At 34.7% G+C, this 17,193-nt stretch overlaps 1 protein-coding gene across 1 annotated transcript in view; it reads left to right on the top strand.

Annotated features, from left to right (window-relative positions):
* The window catches only part of ENAH (ENAH actin regulator), a 97,497-nt gene that overhangs the window by 28,733 nt on the left and 51,571 nt on the right, over positions 1–17,193 (top strand). Inside the window, 1 exon segment of the mRNA XM_044003179.1 lies at positions 10,610–10,666. Coding sequence (XP_043859114.1) covers positions 10,610–10,666 — 57 coding nt within the window.

The following is a 17,193-nucleotide window of genomic DNA, read 5'->3' as shown; positions in this document are numbered from 1 at the left end:
ATAGCTTGATTATGGCTCCATGATATTTGAATTGTTGTTATTGTTGTTTTTTTTTTTCTGGCTGCTTGCAGTATTTTCTTCTTGGCCTGGGAGCTTTGGAATTTGACAATATTATTCCTCCTGATTTTCATTTTTGGGATCTCTTTCATGAGGTGATTGGTAGATTCTCTTTCAATTTATGTTTTGCCCTCTGGATCTAAGATATCAGAGCCTTTTGCCTTTATAATTTCTGGAAGTGCGATGTCTATGCTATTTTTTTGATAAAGGCTTTCAAGTAGTTCAATGATTTCTAAATTCTCTCTCCTTTATCTGTTTTCCAGGTCAGTTGTTTTTCCAATGAGATAATATTTTCTTCTTTTTTTTTTCTATTTTAATTTTGGTTTTTCTTCATGTCTCAGTCATTAGCTTTCACATAACCCACTTCTAATTTCATTTATGTATGTATGTATGTGAGGCAGTTGGGGTTAAGTGACTTGCCCAGGGTCACACAGCTAGTAAATGTCAAGTGTCTGAGGCCGGATTTGAACTCAAGTCCTCCTGATTCCAGGGCTGGTGCTCAATCTACTGCGCCACCTAGCTGCCCCCCACTTCTAATTTTTAAGCATTTATTTTCTTTAGTGATCTTTTGTACCTCCTTTTCCATTTGGCAAATTCTATTTTTTAAGGAATTGTTTTCTTCTGTCAATTTTTTTATCTTTTTCCATTTTTTGGTGTTGCTTTTACCAAGCTGTTGATTGTGTGTGTGTGTGTGTGTGTGTGTGTGTGTGTGTGTGGTTCTCTTTCATCACTCTCATTTCTTTTTTTTTTCTTTCTTTTCTTTTTTGGGTGGGGCAATGAGGGTTAAGTGACTTGGCCAGGGTCACACAGCTAGTAAGTATCAAGTGTCTGAGGCTAGATTTGAACTAAGGTCCTCCTGAATCCAGGGCTGGTGCTTTATACATTGCGCCACCTAGCTGCCCCCACTCATTTCTTTTCCCAATTTTTATTTTATCTCTCTTATTTGATTTTTAAAATCCTTTTTGAGACCTTCTAGGAGTTCTTTTTGGGCCTGACACCGATTCACATTTTTCTTTCAGTTTCAAATATGGCTTTTTCTTGACAATGTTATCTTCTTCTGAGTTTGTGTTTTGATCTTTCCTATCAACATTGTAACTTTTTATGATCAGATTCTTTTTTTGTTGCTTGCTCGTTTCTTGAGTCTATTTCTTGATTTTTATTTTTATGTTAAAGTTAGATTCTGCTCCTGGGGTTGGGGGTGTGGTGGGACATAGTCCCAGGCTACAGGTTTTTCATGCAGTTGTTTTCAGAGCTAATTTGGAGGACTTGTAAATTTTCACTTCTTCCATGGTGGTATGACCTAAGGAGAGATGTGGTCACTACTCTTCTGGCCTGTGCCAGAGTAACCATGAACATTCTTTTCTGCCCTGGGTTGATGACCAGGGTAACCTCTCTCTTTTGGCTGCAAACTGTAGTGTGCTAATGTTCCTCCTTATCTCTGATGTGATTCAGATCCCTGTTTGGGCAATATGGCAGAGTCTTGCACCCAGTACCAGCAAAGTGTCTCTTGTAATCTCTTTCTGACCAGTTGTCCCTGGGGGCCGAGAGCTCAGGTTGATACTGATGATTCACTTCCCCCAAAGGCTTGCACAGTCTGTTTCTATTTGAGCTTGACACTGCAGTTTAGTTAAAATATAAATTACATGAAAGGAAGTATAATGTGAAATAAATCTGGAAAACTACATTGGAGCTTTATTGAAAAGGGCCTTAATGCTAGGTCTTTTAGAATACTATTTGTAGGCTTTATTGAAACACAAGGGAGTGGGAATACCACCAGCTGAGAAGAAAGGCATGTGTAACTTTCATTCTGATAGTCATGCCATTGAGTCCATTAAAATATTAAAAGGCAAGTCTTAGTCTAGGCAGTGGCAAAACATTTTGTTTGAGCCAGAGACCAATGAAATTAGGATGGTAAATAAAGGAGGTTACATGGAACAGTATGAAGGAAGAGGAGCTATAGATAATGAAGACTTAAGTTAGGATAGTGGCATTGTGGGGTATAGATTCAAGAGACTTTTCAGAGGTTGAATTTTTAGGAGTCAGAAGAGAGAAGCCAGGAAGAGTGGAAGGTTGAGTGAGGTGTCAGTGGGATATCAAGGTAGAATAATAATAGCTAACATGTATGTAGTGTTTGTTACATGATAAGTAAATACTTTATAATATCTCATTTGATCCTCTCTGGAAAGTAGATGCTATTATTATCCTAATTTTACACATGGAAATTGACTCAAATGGGTAAATGACTTGACTAGTAAATGGCTGAGGCTGGATTTGAAGGAGGAGTATATGAGAGATGTTACTAAGGTCAAAATGACAGGACTTGGCAACTGGTTGGATATGGGGAATGTGTAAGTGAGAAATCAAGAATGACACATGGATTGTGACCCTGCATGACTATGAGATTGGCAGTAAGTACCCTTTGCAGTAATAGGAAAGTTTGGAAGAGAAGGTTAGAGTGAAAGCTAAAGAATTGTGTTTTGAACGTGTAGACTTTAAGATTTCTATTGGACATATTTATGCAGAATCCAGTTTGAGATGTCCAATAGACTTGAAGTCCCAGAGAGGAGAGGGTGATCAATAGTCTCAAGGGCTGTAGAAGATCAAAAAGGCCTTTAGATTTGGTAACTTTGGAGAACAGTTTTTATTAAATGATTTTGGTCAGAACCTGGCTATAGAGAATTGAGAAAAGAATGAGAGGAAAGAAAGTAGAAGTATTGATTATAGATAGCCTTTTCAAACAGGTTAGCAACAAAAGGGAGAAGAGATGGCACAATAAAGCTAGTGAGGAATTTGTGAGGATGTGGGAGATACGGGCTTTTTGTTAGCAGTTAGGGAAATAGCCAGTTCACTAGGAGAGATTGAAGATACTTGAGAAAGTAGGGAGGACAGGGGAAAATCTACTAGAGAAGCCAATATTGAATGGGATCATTTGTGCAATTATAGGGGTTAGCTTTGGCAAGAAGGAATTTCATCTCTTCATGTTAGATTGGGAAGATGGAGGAGAGAAAAAGAGGTCCTCAGAACTGTCTTAAATTTTTTTTCAGGGAAATACAGTTCTCAGCTGATTTGGGGGAGGGGAAGCCATGGGAGATTTGAGAAGGGATGAAAAATGGGATAATGAGTTAATTAGGGAGGTGTAAAAGGATGGCTAGGTATATTTCCTTTCACTTTTCCTTTCTTAATTTTTGCTTTTGCTAATTTAGTGGTTTGGTGGAGACTAGCAAAAAAGGGGAGCAGAAGTTAAGGTCCTGAACTGGCAGTAGATTGGGGTATTTCTCTCTTTTCTCTGCTTCTCTTTCACCTGTTTCTAACAGTATTCTGGATGCAATCTTTGAAATGGGAGGGAAAACAGACTAGAATTCTATGATGGGAGCCGAATGAGTCCTTTCCCTACCCCCTAATCTCTTAGTTCCTTTTACAGCCCTTTTCTGCTAATGGGGATAAAAATTTTACTCTCATTCTCCCATACTGCTAAATGGAGGCTGTGAGGCTGTAGAAGGGAAGACACCTTCACTTCAGTCACCCTATTTCAAGCCCTTATCATCTTTGCTTTGGACTTGTATTAGCCTCCTCATTCCCTGCTACTAGTTTTTACTTCTCTAATTTGACCTTCATACAGCTGCCAGAAATTAATTTCCTAATGTATAGTTCTAACTATATCATTCCCCTGATTGAATAGCTTCAATGGTTCCTTAGTGTCTTTAGGCTAAGAGATAACTCGGCGTGGAATTTAAGGCACTCACAGTCAAGCTCCATTTTACCTTTCTAGCATTATCTGATCCTATTACTCTGCCACACTATACTTTATTGCCTGACTGAAACTATTGTTCATCTCCTCTTGCTTTTTCTTGCCTCTCTCCTTCTATTCATGTAAGGTATTTTTCATACCTAGAATACAGTATCTCCTCATCTGCCTATAAAAATTCTTGTCCTTTATTGTATAGTTCAGATGAAACTGCCTCCACAAAACCTTCTGACTTCCCTCGTTTGAAAGTCATCTCTCTCCCACACCTCACACCAGATTTCTTAAAGAACTTTATCTATAGATTGCTATTTTGTTCTTGTTTTGCTTGTCACTTTCTACTTTATATCAGATTTAAGTATGTGTCTTATTCTTATTAGATTTTTTTTTTAATTTTTATTGTTTATTTTTTTTGAGATATTTTATTTTTTCCATTACATGTAAAGATAGTTCTCAACTTTTGTTTATACATGCTTTACAATTTCAGATTTTCTCCCTCCCTCCCCTCTCTCCCCCCTCCCCTAGACAGCAGGTAATCTGATATAGGTTATATCTATATATATCTATACATATACATATAGATATATATATATACACACACATATATATACACATAATAACATTAATCCTATTTCTGCATTAATCCTGTTACAAGAGAAAGAATCAGAGCAGTGATGCAAACCTCAAAATAGAAAAAAAAAAACAACAGCACCCAAAACAAAAGAAATAATATGGTTCAATCAGCATCTATACTCCACAGTTCTTTCTTTCTTTTTTTTTCTTGGATTTGGAGATCCTCTTCTATCATGAGTTCCCTGGAACTCTTCTGTACCATTGCATTGGTGAGAAGAATATAGTCCATCACAGTAGGTCAACACTCAATGTTGATGATACTGTGTACAGTGTTCTTCTGGTTCTGCTCATCTCACTCATCATCAGCTCACGTAAGACCCTCCAGGTTTCTCTGACTCTTCCTGCTCATCATTTCTTACAGCACAATAGTATTCCATTGTATTCATATACCACAACTTGTCCAGTCATTCCCCAATTGATGGGCACCCCCTCAACTTCCAATTCCTTGCTACCACGTAAAGAGCAGCTATAAATATTTTTGTACATGTGGGTCCCTTTCCCCCTTCCATGATTTCTTTGGGCAAAAGACCTAAAAGTGGGATTGCTGGGTCAAAGGGTATGCACAGCTTTATCGCCCTTTGGGCATAATTCCAAATTGCTCTCCAGAATGGTTGGATCAGCTCACAGCTCCACCAACAATGCATTAGTGTTCCAATTTTCCCACAGCCTCTCCAACATTTATTATCTTCCTTTTTTGTCATTTTAGCCAATCTGATAGGTGTCAGGTGGTACCTCAGAGTTGTTTTAATTTGCATCTCTCTAATCATTAGAGATTTAGAGCATTTTTTCATATGGGAATAGATAGCTTTGGTTTCTTCATCAGAAAACTGCCTGTTCATATCCTTTGACCATTTCTCAATTGGGGAATCTTATTAGATTTTAATGTTTGAAAACTGGGCCATTTCAGTATTGTATATCTTGTGCTTAATGATAATAGTTACTATTATAAAACTAGCATTTACATAACACTTTGAGGTTTGCAAAGTGCTTTACAAATAGCTCATTTTATCCTCACAGCAACCTTGCAAGGTAGGTGCTGCTATCCCCATTTTGCAGATGAAGAAACTGAGACAGACAAAGGTTAGGTGTCTTACCCAGGGTCATATACCCAGTGTCTGAGGCAGGATTTGAACTAGGTCATCCTGACTCCAGGCTCAGTTCTTCAGTGCACGCTTAGCCTCTTTTATCAACTTATCTCATTTTTGTACATGGTAGACACTGAGTAAATGTTTGCTGAGTTGGATAAAATAAAATTGTTGGGAGTTGAAACTGTAGTGGGCCAATTTGGCAACATGATGAATTGCAACAGGAAAATGGGAATGAGGAGAAGGGATTCCATAACAGCAGCATGTAGTTTTCTGGATCCGAGTTTTCCTGGGGTATCCCTTCTTACTTAAAATTCGCTTTTAAGTCAGGATTTGCCTAAGGTGGCAAAACTAGGCTTCTAGCTATTTTCCTATGCTCCTTGTCTAGTGTTAATATTTTAAAGCAGTATGCATTTGGGAGAGGAAGTGAGTTTGGGTTGTGAAGATAGGTGAGAAAAACCTTTGTATGATATTGTGCTACATTAATAATAATAATAATGCTACATTAACTTTTGACAGTATTGCGTGCTTTTCTAGTAAAATTTGTACAATGTATTGTGTGTATGGGTATATACAAATATGTATTTTTCTACCAGTTTCTGAGATCTAGAATCTTAATGAAATTTTTACACTGCATCAGAAATTCTTAATTTCTGTTTTCTTAATTGTTATGGTGACATTGACCTACTGTGTGCTTCTTCTTCCTTTTTTTTTTTTTTTTTTTTGCGGGGCAATGGGGGTTAAGTGACTTGCCCAGGGTCACACAGCTAGTAAGTGTCTGAAGCCGGATTTGAACTCAGGTACTCCTGAATCCAGGTCCGGTGCTTTATCCACTGCGCCACCTAGCCGCCCCCTGCTGTGTGCTTCTTTAAGAATTTAATTCAGTTCAATAAACATTTAGTGCCCACTATATGCCAAGCACGTTGTATGACATTGGGGTATAATGATAAAATAAAACAGACCCTGCCTCAATGGAGTTTACATTCTCCTGAATGGTATATAAAATGTGAACAGAGAAGTGAATGCAAAACATACATGTCATGAAGACCCAATTATTCAGGGGTGGGGAAGGAGTCAGGAAGAGCTTGGTGTAGAAGATGACAATTTAGCTGAGTCTTGAAGGGAGCTAGGAATTCCAAGAGGAGGGAGTGGGGAATGTTTCAGGAATGTGGGACATCAAAGACATGAAGGACTGACTATAAGTTAGCCAGTTTGGCTAGAATTGTAGAGGTGTGAGAGGGAGATTGTGAAGGACTTTAATCCCCCAAACACAGGCACCTGTATTTTATCCTGAAGGAAAGAGGGAGCCACTGAAACTTCTTGAGGAGATTTAGACCCATGTTTTAGAAATATCTTAAAGGATGAAGGATGTGTTGGTGAGGGAAGCCTCTAGTTGATTAGGGGGTTCTTGTAGTAGTGATGGAGGCTGAATTAGAGAGATACATACAGTGAGGAAAAAGGGTTGGAATGCAAGGGTGGAGGTAGAGCTGAAGAAATGTGGTATGTGAAGGAAAGTCAAGAATTGAGTTTCACTTTGAGATTGTAAATCTGGGTCATTAAAAAGATGGTAATGTCTTCAGCAGAATAGGGAAATTAGGAAGAATGGTAGGCTTATGGGGAGAGATAGAATTCTGTTTTGGACATTCATTTCTTAAAATGAGCATATTGAGTTTGAGGTGTCTGTGGGAAATCCAGATGGAGATGTCTAACAGGAACTGGGGCTTGAGAGAGCTGAGGGCTAGATTTATAGATTTGGGAGTCTACCTTCATAGAAATGATAAATTGAACTCATGGAAGCTGATGATACTGTCAAAAAAAGAACGTGTGAAAAGAGAAAAGAGCCCAGGATTCACCTTGCGTAGGGGGTGAGACATGGATGTTGATCAAACAGAGCATTGAGTAGGAGTAGCCTGGAAGGTAGGAGGAAGACCCAGAGAGCTTTGTCACAAAAACCCAGGAAGGAAAGAGTGTAAGTAGAGAGGACATGGTCTGCAGTATGAGATGATGATACAGATAGGTTAGGAAGAATTAGGACTAAGAAAAAGCCATTAAGGGAAAAGTAAAATGTCCTTGAATAGTAGAACCAGATCTTATTCTGTCTAGTAAGATTTAAAAGGTCTAGCAAGAATTTTTTTTTTGGTGAGGTAATTGGGGTTAAGGGACTTGCCCAAGGTCACACAGCTAGTAAGTGTTAAGTGTCTGAGGTCGGATTTGAATTCATATACTCCTGAATCCAGGGCCGGTGCTCTATCCACTGCGCCATCTAGCTGCCCCCTAGTAAGAATATTAACCACAAAAATGTGAGGGAGAGATTGCTGAAGCTTCTCCCTAAATTGAGGGTAGGGATCCAAATTACCATTTTAACACCAGCACCTTATCTTCTTTTTGGGTTTTTTTGTGCAAGGCAATGAGGGTTAAGTGACTTGCCCAGGGTCACAGAGCTAGTAAATGTCAAGTGTCTGAGGCCAGATTTGAACTCAGGTACTCCTGAATCCAGGGCCAGTGGTTTATCCAGTGTGCCACCTAGCTGCCCCCAGCACCTTATATTCTGAAAGAACAATTAGAAAACTAGGGTTCTAGTCTGGTCTCAACCTGTGTGACTTGGCAAATCTTGTAGCCACTCTGAAACTTCGTTTCCTGATTTGTAAAATGAGTAAAATAATTTCCTTGTCTGACAGCCATCTTGTGAGAATCAAATGAGATAACAAATGAGAAAGATTCAAAAATATTAAAGTGCCATACAAATATGATATAATTATTTTGTACTCACCTTCTAGAGGAACTCTAATCTGCTTCTGATGGCATTTCAGTATTTATTGGCTTGTTTTTGTTGCATAGATTCATCAAATCTTAGTATTATAAGGAATAATTTCAAATATTTTTTCTTTGACATTCTTTTAATGAATTATTGCTTGGCATAAAAGGTATCAAATGACTAGAAGCTTGTCTCCCAGGTTAGATGTTACATACTATCAGATGAATTGTATTGAAATTTGTCATATTTTAGTGTCTTTCCCCTAGTACTTCTGTATTTTTAATCTTTTCTAGCAAAGAAAGAGTTAATAGCATCAAGGATGTTAAGCAGGAAATGCTGTTATCCTTATGCATATGATGGAATGAATAATTTATTATCTTCGGGAAATGCAAACTGCAGTAAAAATTCAAGCAACCTTTTTCAGAGTAGTAAGCAAAATTTTGCTTGACAGCAAAGTGAAAGTTCTTATGAAGTGAAAATTCTTATCAGAAAAGGAAACTATTCATTGCAGGAATATTGTATGGCAGTTTAAATTATAATATGGATCCAGATTTTTTTTTTTGGTCTTAAAACAGTAAGACTGCGTAAGAGAAATCATGGCTTACCTGCATTCTGACAATTCTCAGGAGGTAATTGGCAACTCTCCTTGCCAGTATGGTTGGTAACAGGATTTGGCAGTTTCTGTGCTGTCAGAAGCGGGATAATTTCTCAAGTTTTTCTTGTAAGTGTTTATTTTTCTTATGCTTTTTTACATGCAGATTGTTTTAAAAAAATGGCTAAAACATCAGCCTTTAGTCCATTTTAATTTAATCTAGATTCTATTAAGAGCAGTTTAAAAAAAAAAGTCAAGTAGTAGTTCTATAAATTCAGATTTATAATTTTAATTAAAATTATTCTGTAAGTTTCTTTACAGATAGTGTAATCTTAGAATTAGTTTGAACAGATTTTTCCTTTTGTAAGATAATGCATATTATAATTTGTAACACTATTTTAAATATTATCACTATATATTTAAATCATATTTTGAGAGCCTCGTATTGACACACTTGGCTTTCTTTCTTAAATTTTAAATTTTTTTTGAATGATTTGTTTTGAGTGTTAAACTGGTTTAATAGGCTCTCCTTAAATATAGGAATGTCATATATTACTGCTTTAAAAAGCAAGGCATGTATAAAATTGAGTGCTCTCTGTCATTCAAGCCTTCTGAAAGTGATCTAGATTTGTTGTATTATATTATGTTTATAACACTTTTAGATTTGTACTCTTCTACTAAATATAAGTTGGTTTCATGTTGTTTTTAGGAAGCAACATTTTTAGGGAGTACAAGCTGTACTCTATCACACTTTTTTTCTTTAAAAAAAACTGTTGATTTTGGTAGTAATTGCTTTAAAAGTTATTCTTTTGGCGATATTTAAACCACTTTATTTTTAACTCACTAAATGTTTCTTGGTTACTACAAATGAGAATAGAGAACAGAACTTTAGATAATTGTACAAATCATTTTGATGTAGAAGATAAAGATATATGTACATATAGATAGATTCTCCCCTCTGCCCCATACCTAATTTTGAGTGTTGCACATAGTCTTTGGGATATAATCAGTGAGACTTGGTCTGTTAAAAGTTCTGTGTAATAATTTAAATGTATTTCATGGTGTACATAAGATTATTTCATGGATATTCAGTGTTCCAGTTAATTTTTTCACTTTTTCTATTTGACATATAAACATATGTTGATTAACTTTCACAAATGCTTTTGAGGGGAAGGGAAGAAACATCAGAATGGTACACTCTGAGACAATGTGTTACTATCATTTTCTGTTTCAATACAAATGAATTGTTGATTTTATATCATAATATAAAACTTCTTAATTGCTATAGGTTCCTTTCACATTGATGGGATCTTTTTGACAAATAGAAATCATCCCCAGTATTTTTAAGTAAAAATTATCTTAAACAAAATAGGACACAAGTTATAGGGCACATATCATAAACTGAACTATCTTAGATTCATATTTCTATTTAAACTTAGAAACCAAAAGCTTGTTATACTCTTATTTGTGAAGTGAATGTTATTTTTCCATCTTATAGGTTTTATTATAAGCTTTTTTTCCTCCTGTAGGTGAGATCATAGGCAGGGGAAAATATTTGGTCATTCATATATCACACTGAGTACCAAGTTCTTAATAGAACATATAGGAAAAAGAGGAATAACCAAGAAGTATGTGTAAATACACACTAAACCCACCTTTTAGTCTACTATGAAGTCCCTGGACTAATCATTTACAGATGGCCCCTTTGTCCTTTGAAGCTTCTAACACCAAGGTGTCTGTTGCAGCCCAGAGCAAGGTTACTGCTACCCAGGACAGCACTAATTTGCGATGTATTTTCTGTGGTAAGCAATATTACATTTACATTATTTTTTTCAAGCTGTGGTACATACTGCTTGCACTTTTCATAAGTCTTATTAACCCTAGGCCATGGTCTAATTTGGGGTAATTAGAATTTATTATAAGCTACTGTTTTTATATTGTGATCAATGTTGTTGCAAATGTATATTACTTTGATAGCTTTTGAGCCTGCTCATTAGGAGGGGTACAGAATCACTCTTTGGGAAATCCTGACCATGATCAACTCCTTTGTACTCATAGATAATGTTTTTAAATTTTTTTATAAAGTTAACGGTTAGGAGAAAACTGCCTTTTCTTATTAGAAATTATTTTAATGATTATAACTCAAGGTATATTGGGACCTAAAAATGTCTCCTCTTCTACTACTTTTTACTCTAAATTGCATTACCTCCAGTTACTGGATGGCTGTGAAGGCAGTACAAGCTACATTTCAAGATAACAGGATGGTGTCCTGGGTACATCTTATTTAAAAAAAAAAAAAGCTCAAGTAATTGTGGCTTAGGTATAAACTTAGACTTTTAGGGAACACACACGAGCCCATTTTATTTTGGTGCCCTAAAAAGTCAAATTATGGGAAAAAACCATCCAAGCAAAAAACTGGTTATTCTATCTTTGGTTTTTACTTAGGCTTTTTTTATTTTGGTTTCCTTTTATTTCCCTTTATTCTAAAGTACTATAGTGTTGAAACTCTAAACTCTAAAACAAGCTGCTTTAATTTGACAGTTTTTAGACTACTGAATAATGTGAAAAAAGTTGGTTATTTAATAAGAAAAAAGCATTACAGATTTTATACCAACAGTATAAATTCACTTAAGGTTGTATTCATTACTATTATTATTTCAGAATATTTCAACTTTTGCTGCTTTGTATCCAAGACAATCAGAGCATAGCACTTTAAATATTAATATTGTTAATTTACTAAATGGAGTTTAAAGATAAAAGGAAATTATTTTAAATTTGTGAGTATTCTTGTCTGTATTAAGGAAGGAAATATTTGTTGTATTCTTCCAAAATAGAAACTAAAATAGACCGTTACATTTAATTGTTGTACTATTCACATGTCACTTGCATTCTTTTGAACAGATTTTCATACAATGACTGAGATACGATAACTGAATGAGGTTATCCATTATCACTATTTACCAAGTTGGAACAAAGTTAATGCTTTTTAGTTTTAGTGCTGTAGTACATATATTTCTCATTTTCTTCCCTAGAGAGGCCATCCTGGCTGTCTTTTGAGGCAGCCTTTTCTGAATATTCTATTTTAACAAACCACTATGTTTATGCCCTATTCTTGTTTCCTTTGCAAATTTCTTTGCATTTTTGATACATTACTATTTCTCTTTTATATTGACCTATTAACAGAAAATAGTGCTTGCAAATTGGTCAGCCCTTCTGTAAATTAAGGACTTGACCATTTGCAGAGAAACTAATTTAGCTCCAGTTCATCAAAATAATTTTATAAAACATTGACAGTGAAATACGGGGAAAAGAAACAAAACCAGTTGTTGGTTAAAATAAAAACCACTCTTTTGAGTTTCCTCTGAATTAAGCCCTGAAATAAATGTTTAGAGCTTCCATTGGGAGTAAAAAGTATAATAGTTATGAAATAGAGATGACCTTGGATTCTTTGAAGAGTTTGCCAATTGAGTGGGAAGTGGGAAGAAAGGAAAAGAAAGGTTTGAGTGATAGCCTGGTAATGAGTTTTATGTCTCTTGTCCAATAGCCAGACCAGGTAAGTTAGCTTCCAGGAGTAATGAACTTTTTTGGCTGTAGGAGCTGTAGAGTAGTTGTAACATTAGTGAGGCAAGTACTCTCACTGATGAAATGACAGTTGTCTGTTTTGAAGAAAATTTTATTAGCTTAATTTTTTGCATAGTATGAAATTCTCCACTAATGTCCTATCTAATTACCATATGCTGATATGGAAGTTACCCTAATTTCTTGTCAGAGCCTATCAAGTTTAGAATGGCTTCAAACCCAAGTGATGGACTGTGTGCCTGTATGTATTTAAGGACCAACCCAGCTAATTTTAGAGAGGTTTATCACTGTATTTGGCTATATTAGGCAGCCACTTTTTTCAGTCATAGAAAATCTGACAAATTATAGAAAATTTCAAAATACGTAAGTGGAAGGAGTACCTACTGCAATGAAATCATAGAAACTTGGAGTACTGTGCCTTTTGAAGTGAATAAAATATACTCTTAACTGTATGGTTAAGTAATTTGTGTAGAGAATGAAAATATTATTAATGGGAATAGATAAGTGATGTCAACAAGAAAATGATTTTTGGCAACTTGACAAAAGACATAACGTTTCTATTTTGAGATTTTCTATAATGAACTCAAATTACTGACAATGCCATCCTTCTGAAGGAGACCTAATATGGCCAAAATGCATTGTGGGAAGAATACCATATTAGTACAATTAATAGATTCTCTACTTAATAAGAAATAATCAGGAAAATCAGTTGCTTTGATAAAGAATAGTAAGGAATTTGGGATGCCCCTTCTACTGTGCATTTTCTTCAGCCATCATAAGCCAGAATAGTTTAACATCTGCTAAACATGTCCATAACAGGATTCTGTGAGAAGGTAAAAATAAAAGAACAAGACACAATTCATAAAATAGCAAGAAGAAAGAGCACTCCTTCATTAATCTCTTTTCCTCACTAATTCCCTTTGTCAAATCCTACTAATAAAGAACTTTTTTCTTTAAAATTACCCTTATACTTAAAAATCTCATTATGAGAGGATAAGTTTTTAGATACATCATAGTTATTGCTAAACTCCTTAAAATATGTTGATAGGCAAAGCCAGAGTTCAAAAGATTGTTTCCCTGCTGTTAAGAGATTTGATGCCATTGTTTTGCTTTTTAAATTTTTAAATATTTTAAATATTCTGAGATGTAATTAACTTCCCCACAGTCTCTTTTCTCTCCTATATTTGAATTCTTTAATGACCATGCTATTTTAGGAAAAGTAATGATGGTTAAGTATGCATAGCCTTAACTATTCTCAGTGGGTACCTCATATTTTAGGTCCCCAGCTTTATTTTGAGTTGAGCAGAAACCTAATACTAACTTTATTTTATTTTTAATTTAAAAAATTTTTTTTTTCAGTGAGGCAATTGGGGTTAAGTGACTTGCCCAGGGTCACACAGCTAGTAAGTGTTAAGTGTCTGAGGCTGGATTTGAACTCAGGTACTCCTGACTCCAGGGCCGGTGCTCTATCCACTGCGCCACCTAGCTGCCCCTAATACTAACTTAAAAAAAAAGTCCCAAACAAATAAACCAATAGGTAGTCTCTTCAAAGAAAAAGAGACAATTATGTGACCACATTTTGATCATATTTTCTTAAGTATGTTCATCCTTTTCAATCCTGCTCATTTAATACTTTCAGAATATTATAATAGTACATTACAATATGTTATTTTATAATAGACTGTATACGAAATGCTTTATGCTCCTAGTATTTAAAATTTGGCATCAAGCCACCATTGTAGCTTAAAAAACAGTACAGACTAAATGTAGGTTTTTTTCTGAATTCTAAGATTTAGAGTGAACAGCATTCAGATAACTATGATAGATTATCTACATTATAGCTCTACAAGCCATTGAATGATTTTTTAAAAAATAGAAGTCTACTTATGGAAAAAAAAAAAAAGACTGCCTCTTACCAGAACAGATTAGAAAAGAGTCGTGAGAGCTATTTGCTTTTCAGTCTTTTCATTTTAAAAGAACTTTAAAATGATTCCTGTCTTTTCAAAGTTTCTTATATAAAATAAAGTAACTTAGATTTTAATAAAAGGTGAAATCATTCACAAAGTTCTGCTGTACTCTATGTAGAATCAGAAGCTATTTCTTCTATTAATTTTTTCCAAAGATAAATTTTCTTGTCTGTTTTGATTTTCTTCAATTCAAATACACTTTTTCTTTACTTTTCTTAAAACTCTGTCCTATGGTTTTTACTTGGTTGTTTTGCTTTTTAAAATAAAAAATGTCATGCTTGAAGTATGATAGACTTAACTTTTTCCACCCCCTCCCCCCAACAAAAAGGTTTTGAGTAAAAATTATAAGATTGAATCCAACCTTTGCAACCTCTGTTTTGTTTTTTTGCATTTGCCTTAAAATGGATTGTTTTAATAACAAAGTAGCAAACACAGTAAATTGATGATATATTAATTTACATTAACTATATATAAATCATAAAAGTTAGCTTTAAAAGTTTAGGACACTCTTGATGCGGACACATAGAAGGAGCAGCATGTTTCTTTGGAATGGTGTGGTAAATAAAGTCACAAACTCCCACATTTCATATTTTCTTTTTTCAGGTTGCATTCACTATGTGGTACTCAATTGACAGACCTTAGTGTTCACAACCATTTTGTAGACAGTGTCTTTAAAATTCATATTTTAGTTTTTGGTCATTTAAAAAAGAACTCTGTATAACTTAAATAGTTCTATTACTGAAGAATTAAAGAATTAAATAACTGTTGGATGGATGAAAGAAAACAAAAGTAAAGTGACAGATCTTTCAGTTTTTTTCTTTTTCTTTTCTTTTTTTTTTTTTACAGATAATACTTTTTCTGATATCAAATGACCTGGTACTTATGAATTTATTAGTTTAAGAGCCCAAATCATGACAAAAATAATAATTCAAGTATATTAGGATGTCATAGACTTTTTTATTTTTTATTTTGTTGGGCAATGAGGGTTTAGTGACTTGCCCAGTGTCACACAGCTAATAAGTGTCAAGTGTCTGAGGCTGGATTTGAACTCAGGTCCTCCTGAATCCAGGGCCAGTGCTTTATCCACTGCACCACCTAACTACCCCCTAGACCTATTTTTATTTTAAAAAACTTGAGATATTGATAATTTTCATTAGATATTAGATATTAGATTAGATATTTGTGAATATAGGAAGAGTTATGTGAAAACTTTGTAGGCTGTTAAAATTCGTAGGACTGGTTAGAATTTTTCAACACTAAAACCTAAACTTATGAAATTAGGTTTCTAAAAAGCAGTAATATTTTAAAGTTTTTAGGTAGAAAGCATTAGCATTATGATATCAGTCTTTCTTAACTGTTTATTTCAAATGTAATAAGAAATTTCTTATTGAAAAAGTACATAATTTTATGTTTATCAGATTATTATAGTCGAGCTATTTTTAATAGACTATAATTAAGTTTTTGCATTATCACATTTAAGTAGTCTGTAAAAACAATGACCAAAAAAATTATTCATGGTTTAGTGGCCTTACTGGTTCACAACCAACCTTAAGTTAGTTTACCAAAATGTTTACCCAGATTATTTAAATGGTTTTTAGCTTCCTTAAAATATGCTCTTTAAGAATTTTTTATTTGTAATCAGAGTTTAGTATTCACTTTTAAAAAGTTTTTTGAGTCTTTTTTAGTTTTTCAGCGTGTACCTTGATATATGGTATAGTGAGACACTCAACTTAGACTGGAGACATGGGTTCCAGTGTGATTTCTGTGCTCCCATGGACAAGGCTCATCTTATGGCACTGCTGAATTCACAGGGATGTAGTAAACAAAGCACTGTGTAAACTTTAGAGTGCTATGGAAATAGGAATTAATGCTATTACTGGAACCATCAAATCATTGCATTTTGGAACTGGAAAAAGAATTAGAGATCATCTGAACATTTCTTTTTTTTCACAGATGAGGAACCTGAGCTCAGAATCATAAGTTAAGTAATGAGAGTTAGGACTAGGACCCAGGTCTCCTAATTCCCTAGCCCAATGTTCTACCTGAAAATTGAATTTTCTTTTCTTTTAACTGTTTCTATTTTAATTTCTATTACTTAAAAACATTTCATATGCATTCATTTTATTGTTGTATTTTGTACATGCCATGAATTAATACTGGAGCAAAATTTCTTCCTTATATATGCTCTTAAGAACCTCACTGCCAATATATCAGAAAGCTTGGCTACTTAAAAAAAAAAATCTTTCTGATGGTTGTGCATTTAAAATTTAAAATATACCAGATGTAAATAAATGCTTACTCAAACAATTTAACCTATAAAAGATGACCACTGTATAAAATTCCTAACGGTATGAATTTTTATATTTAATTTACAGTAGATAAAAATTGTTTTTAGACACTCTTGGAAGTAGCTTAATCACAGTGATGATGTCAGTTACCAAAGCTAATTGCCTATTTGGAATAGTTAGATAAGGGTGACCTGGATATGCAACATCTTTAGAAGCAGGACACCCCCCTTCCCCCATTGTTTCTTAAATCTGCTTTTCTAAGAAAGTCAAACAACCACCTGTTGTACCCATTCTTCCCCCAAAGTGAGATAACTTTTGTAGTTTTCCTAGGAGAGGTGTGTGTGTGCACGTATGAGTGTGTGCATGTTTGTGTACACGTGTATGTGTAGTTCAGTATATCTTAAGATACTTCCACTGTGTCTGAATGATATACACTCCAGCCTACAAAGTTGCTCAACTATTCATAGTGTGCTACTTAGTTGAAAATAGTAATTT

The sequence above is a fragment of the Dromiciops gliroides genome, chromosome 4 (assembly GCF_019393635.1).
Source record: "Dromiciops gliroides isolate mDroGli1 chromosome 4, mDroGli1.pri, whole genome shotgun sequence".
NCBI classification, from domain to species: Eukaryota; Metazoa; Chordata; class Mammalia; order Microbiotheria; family Microbiotheriidae; genus Dromiciops; species Dromiciops gliroides.
The sequence above is the reverse complement of the archived record's forward strand: the minus strand, read 5'-3'. Positions and strand labels throughout refer to the sequence as shown.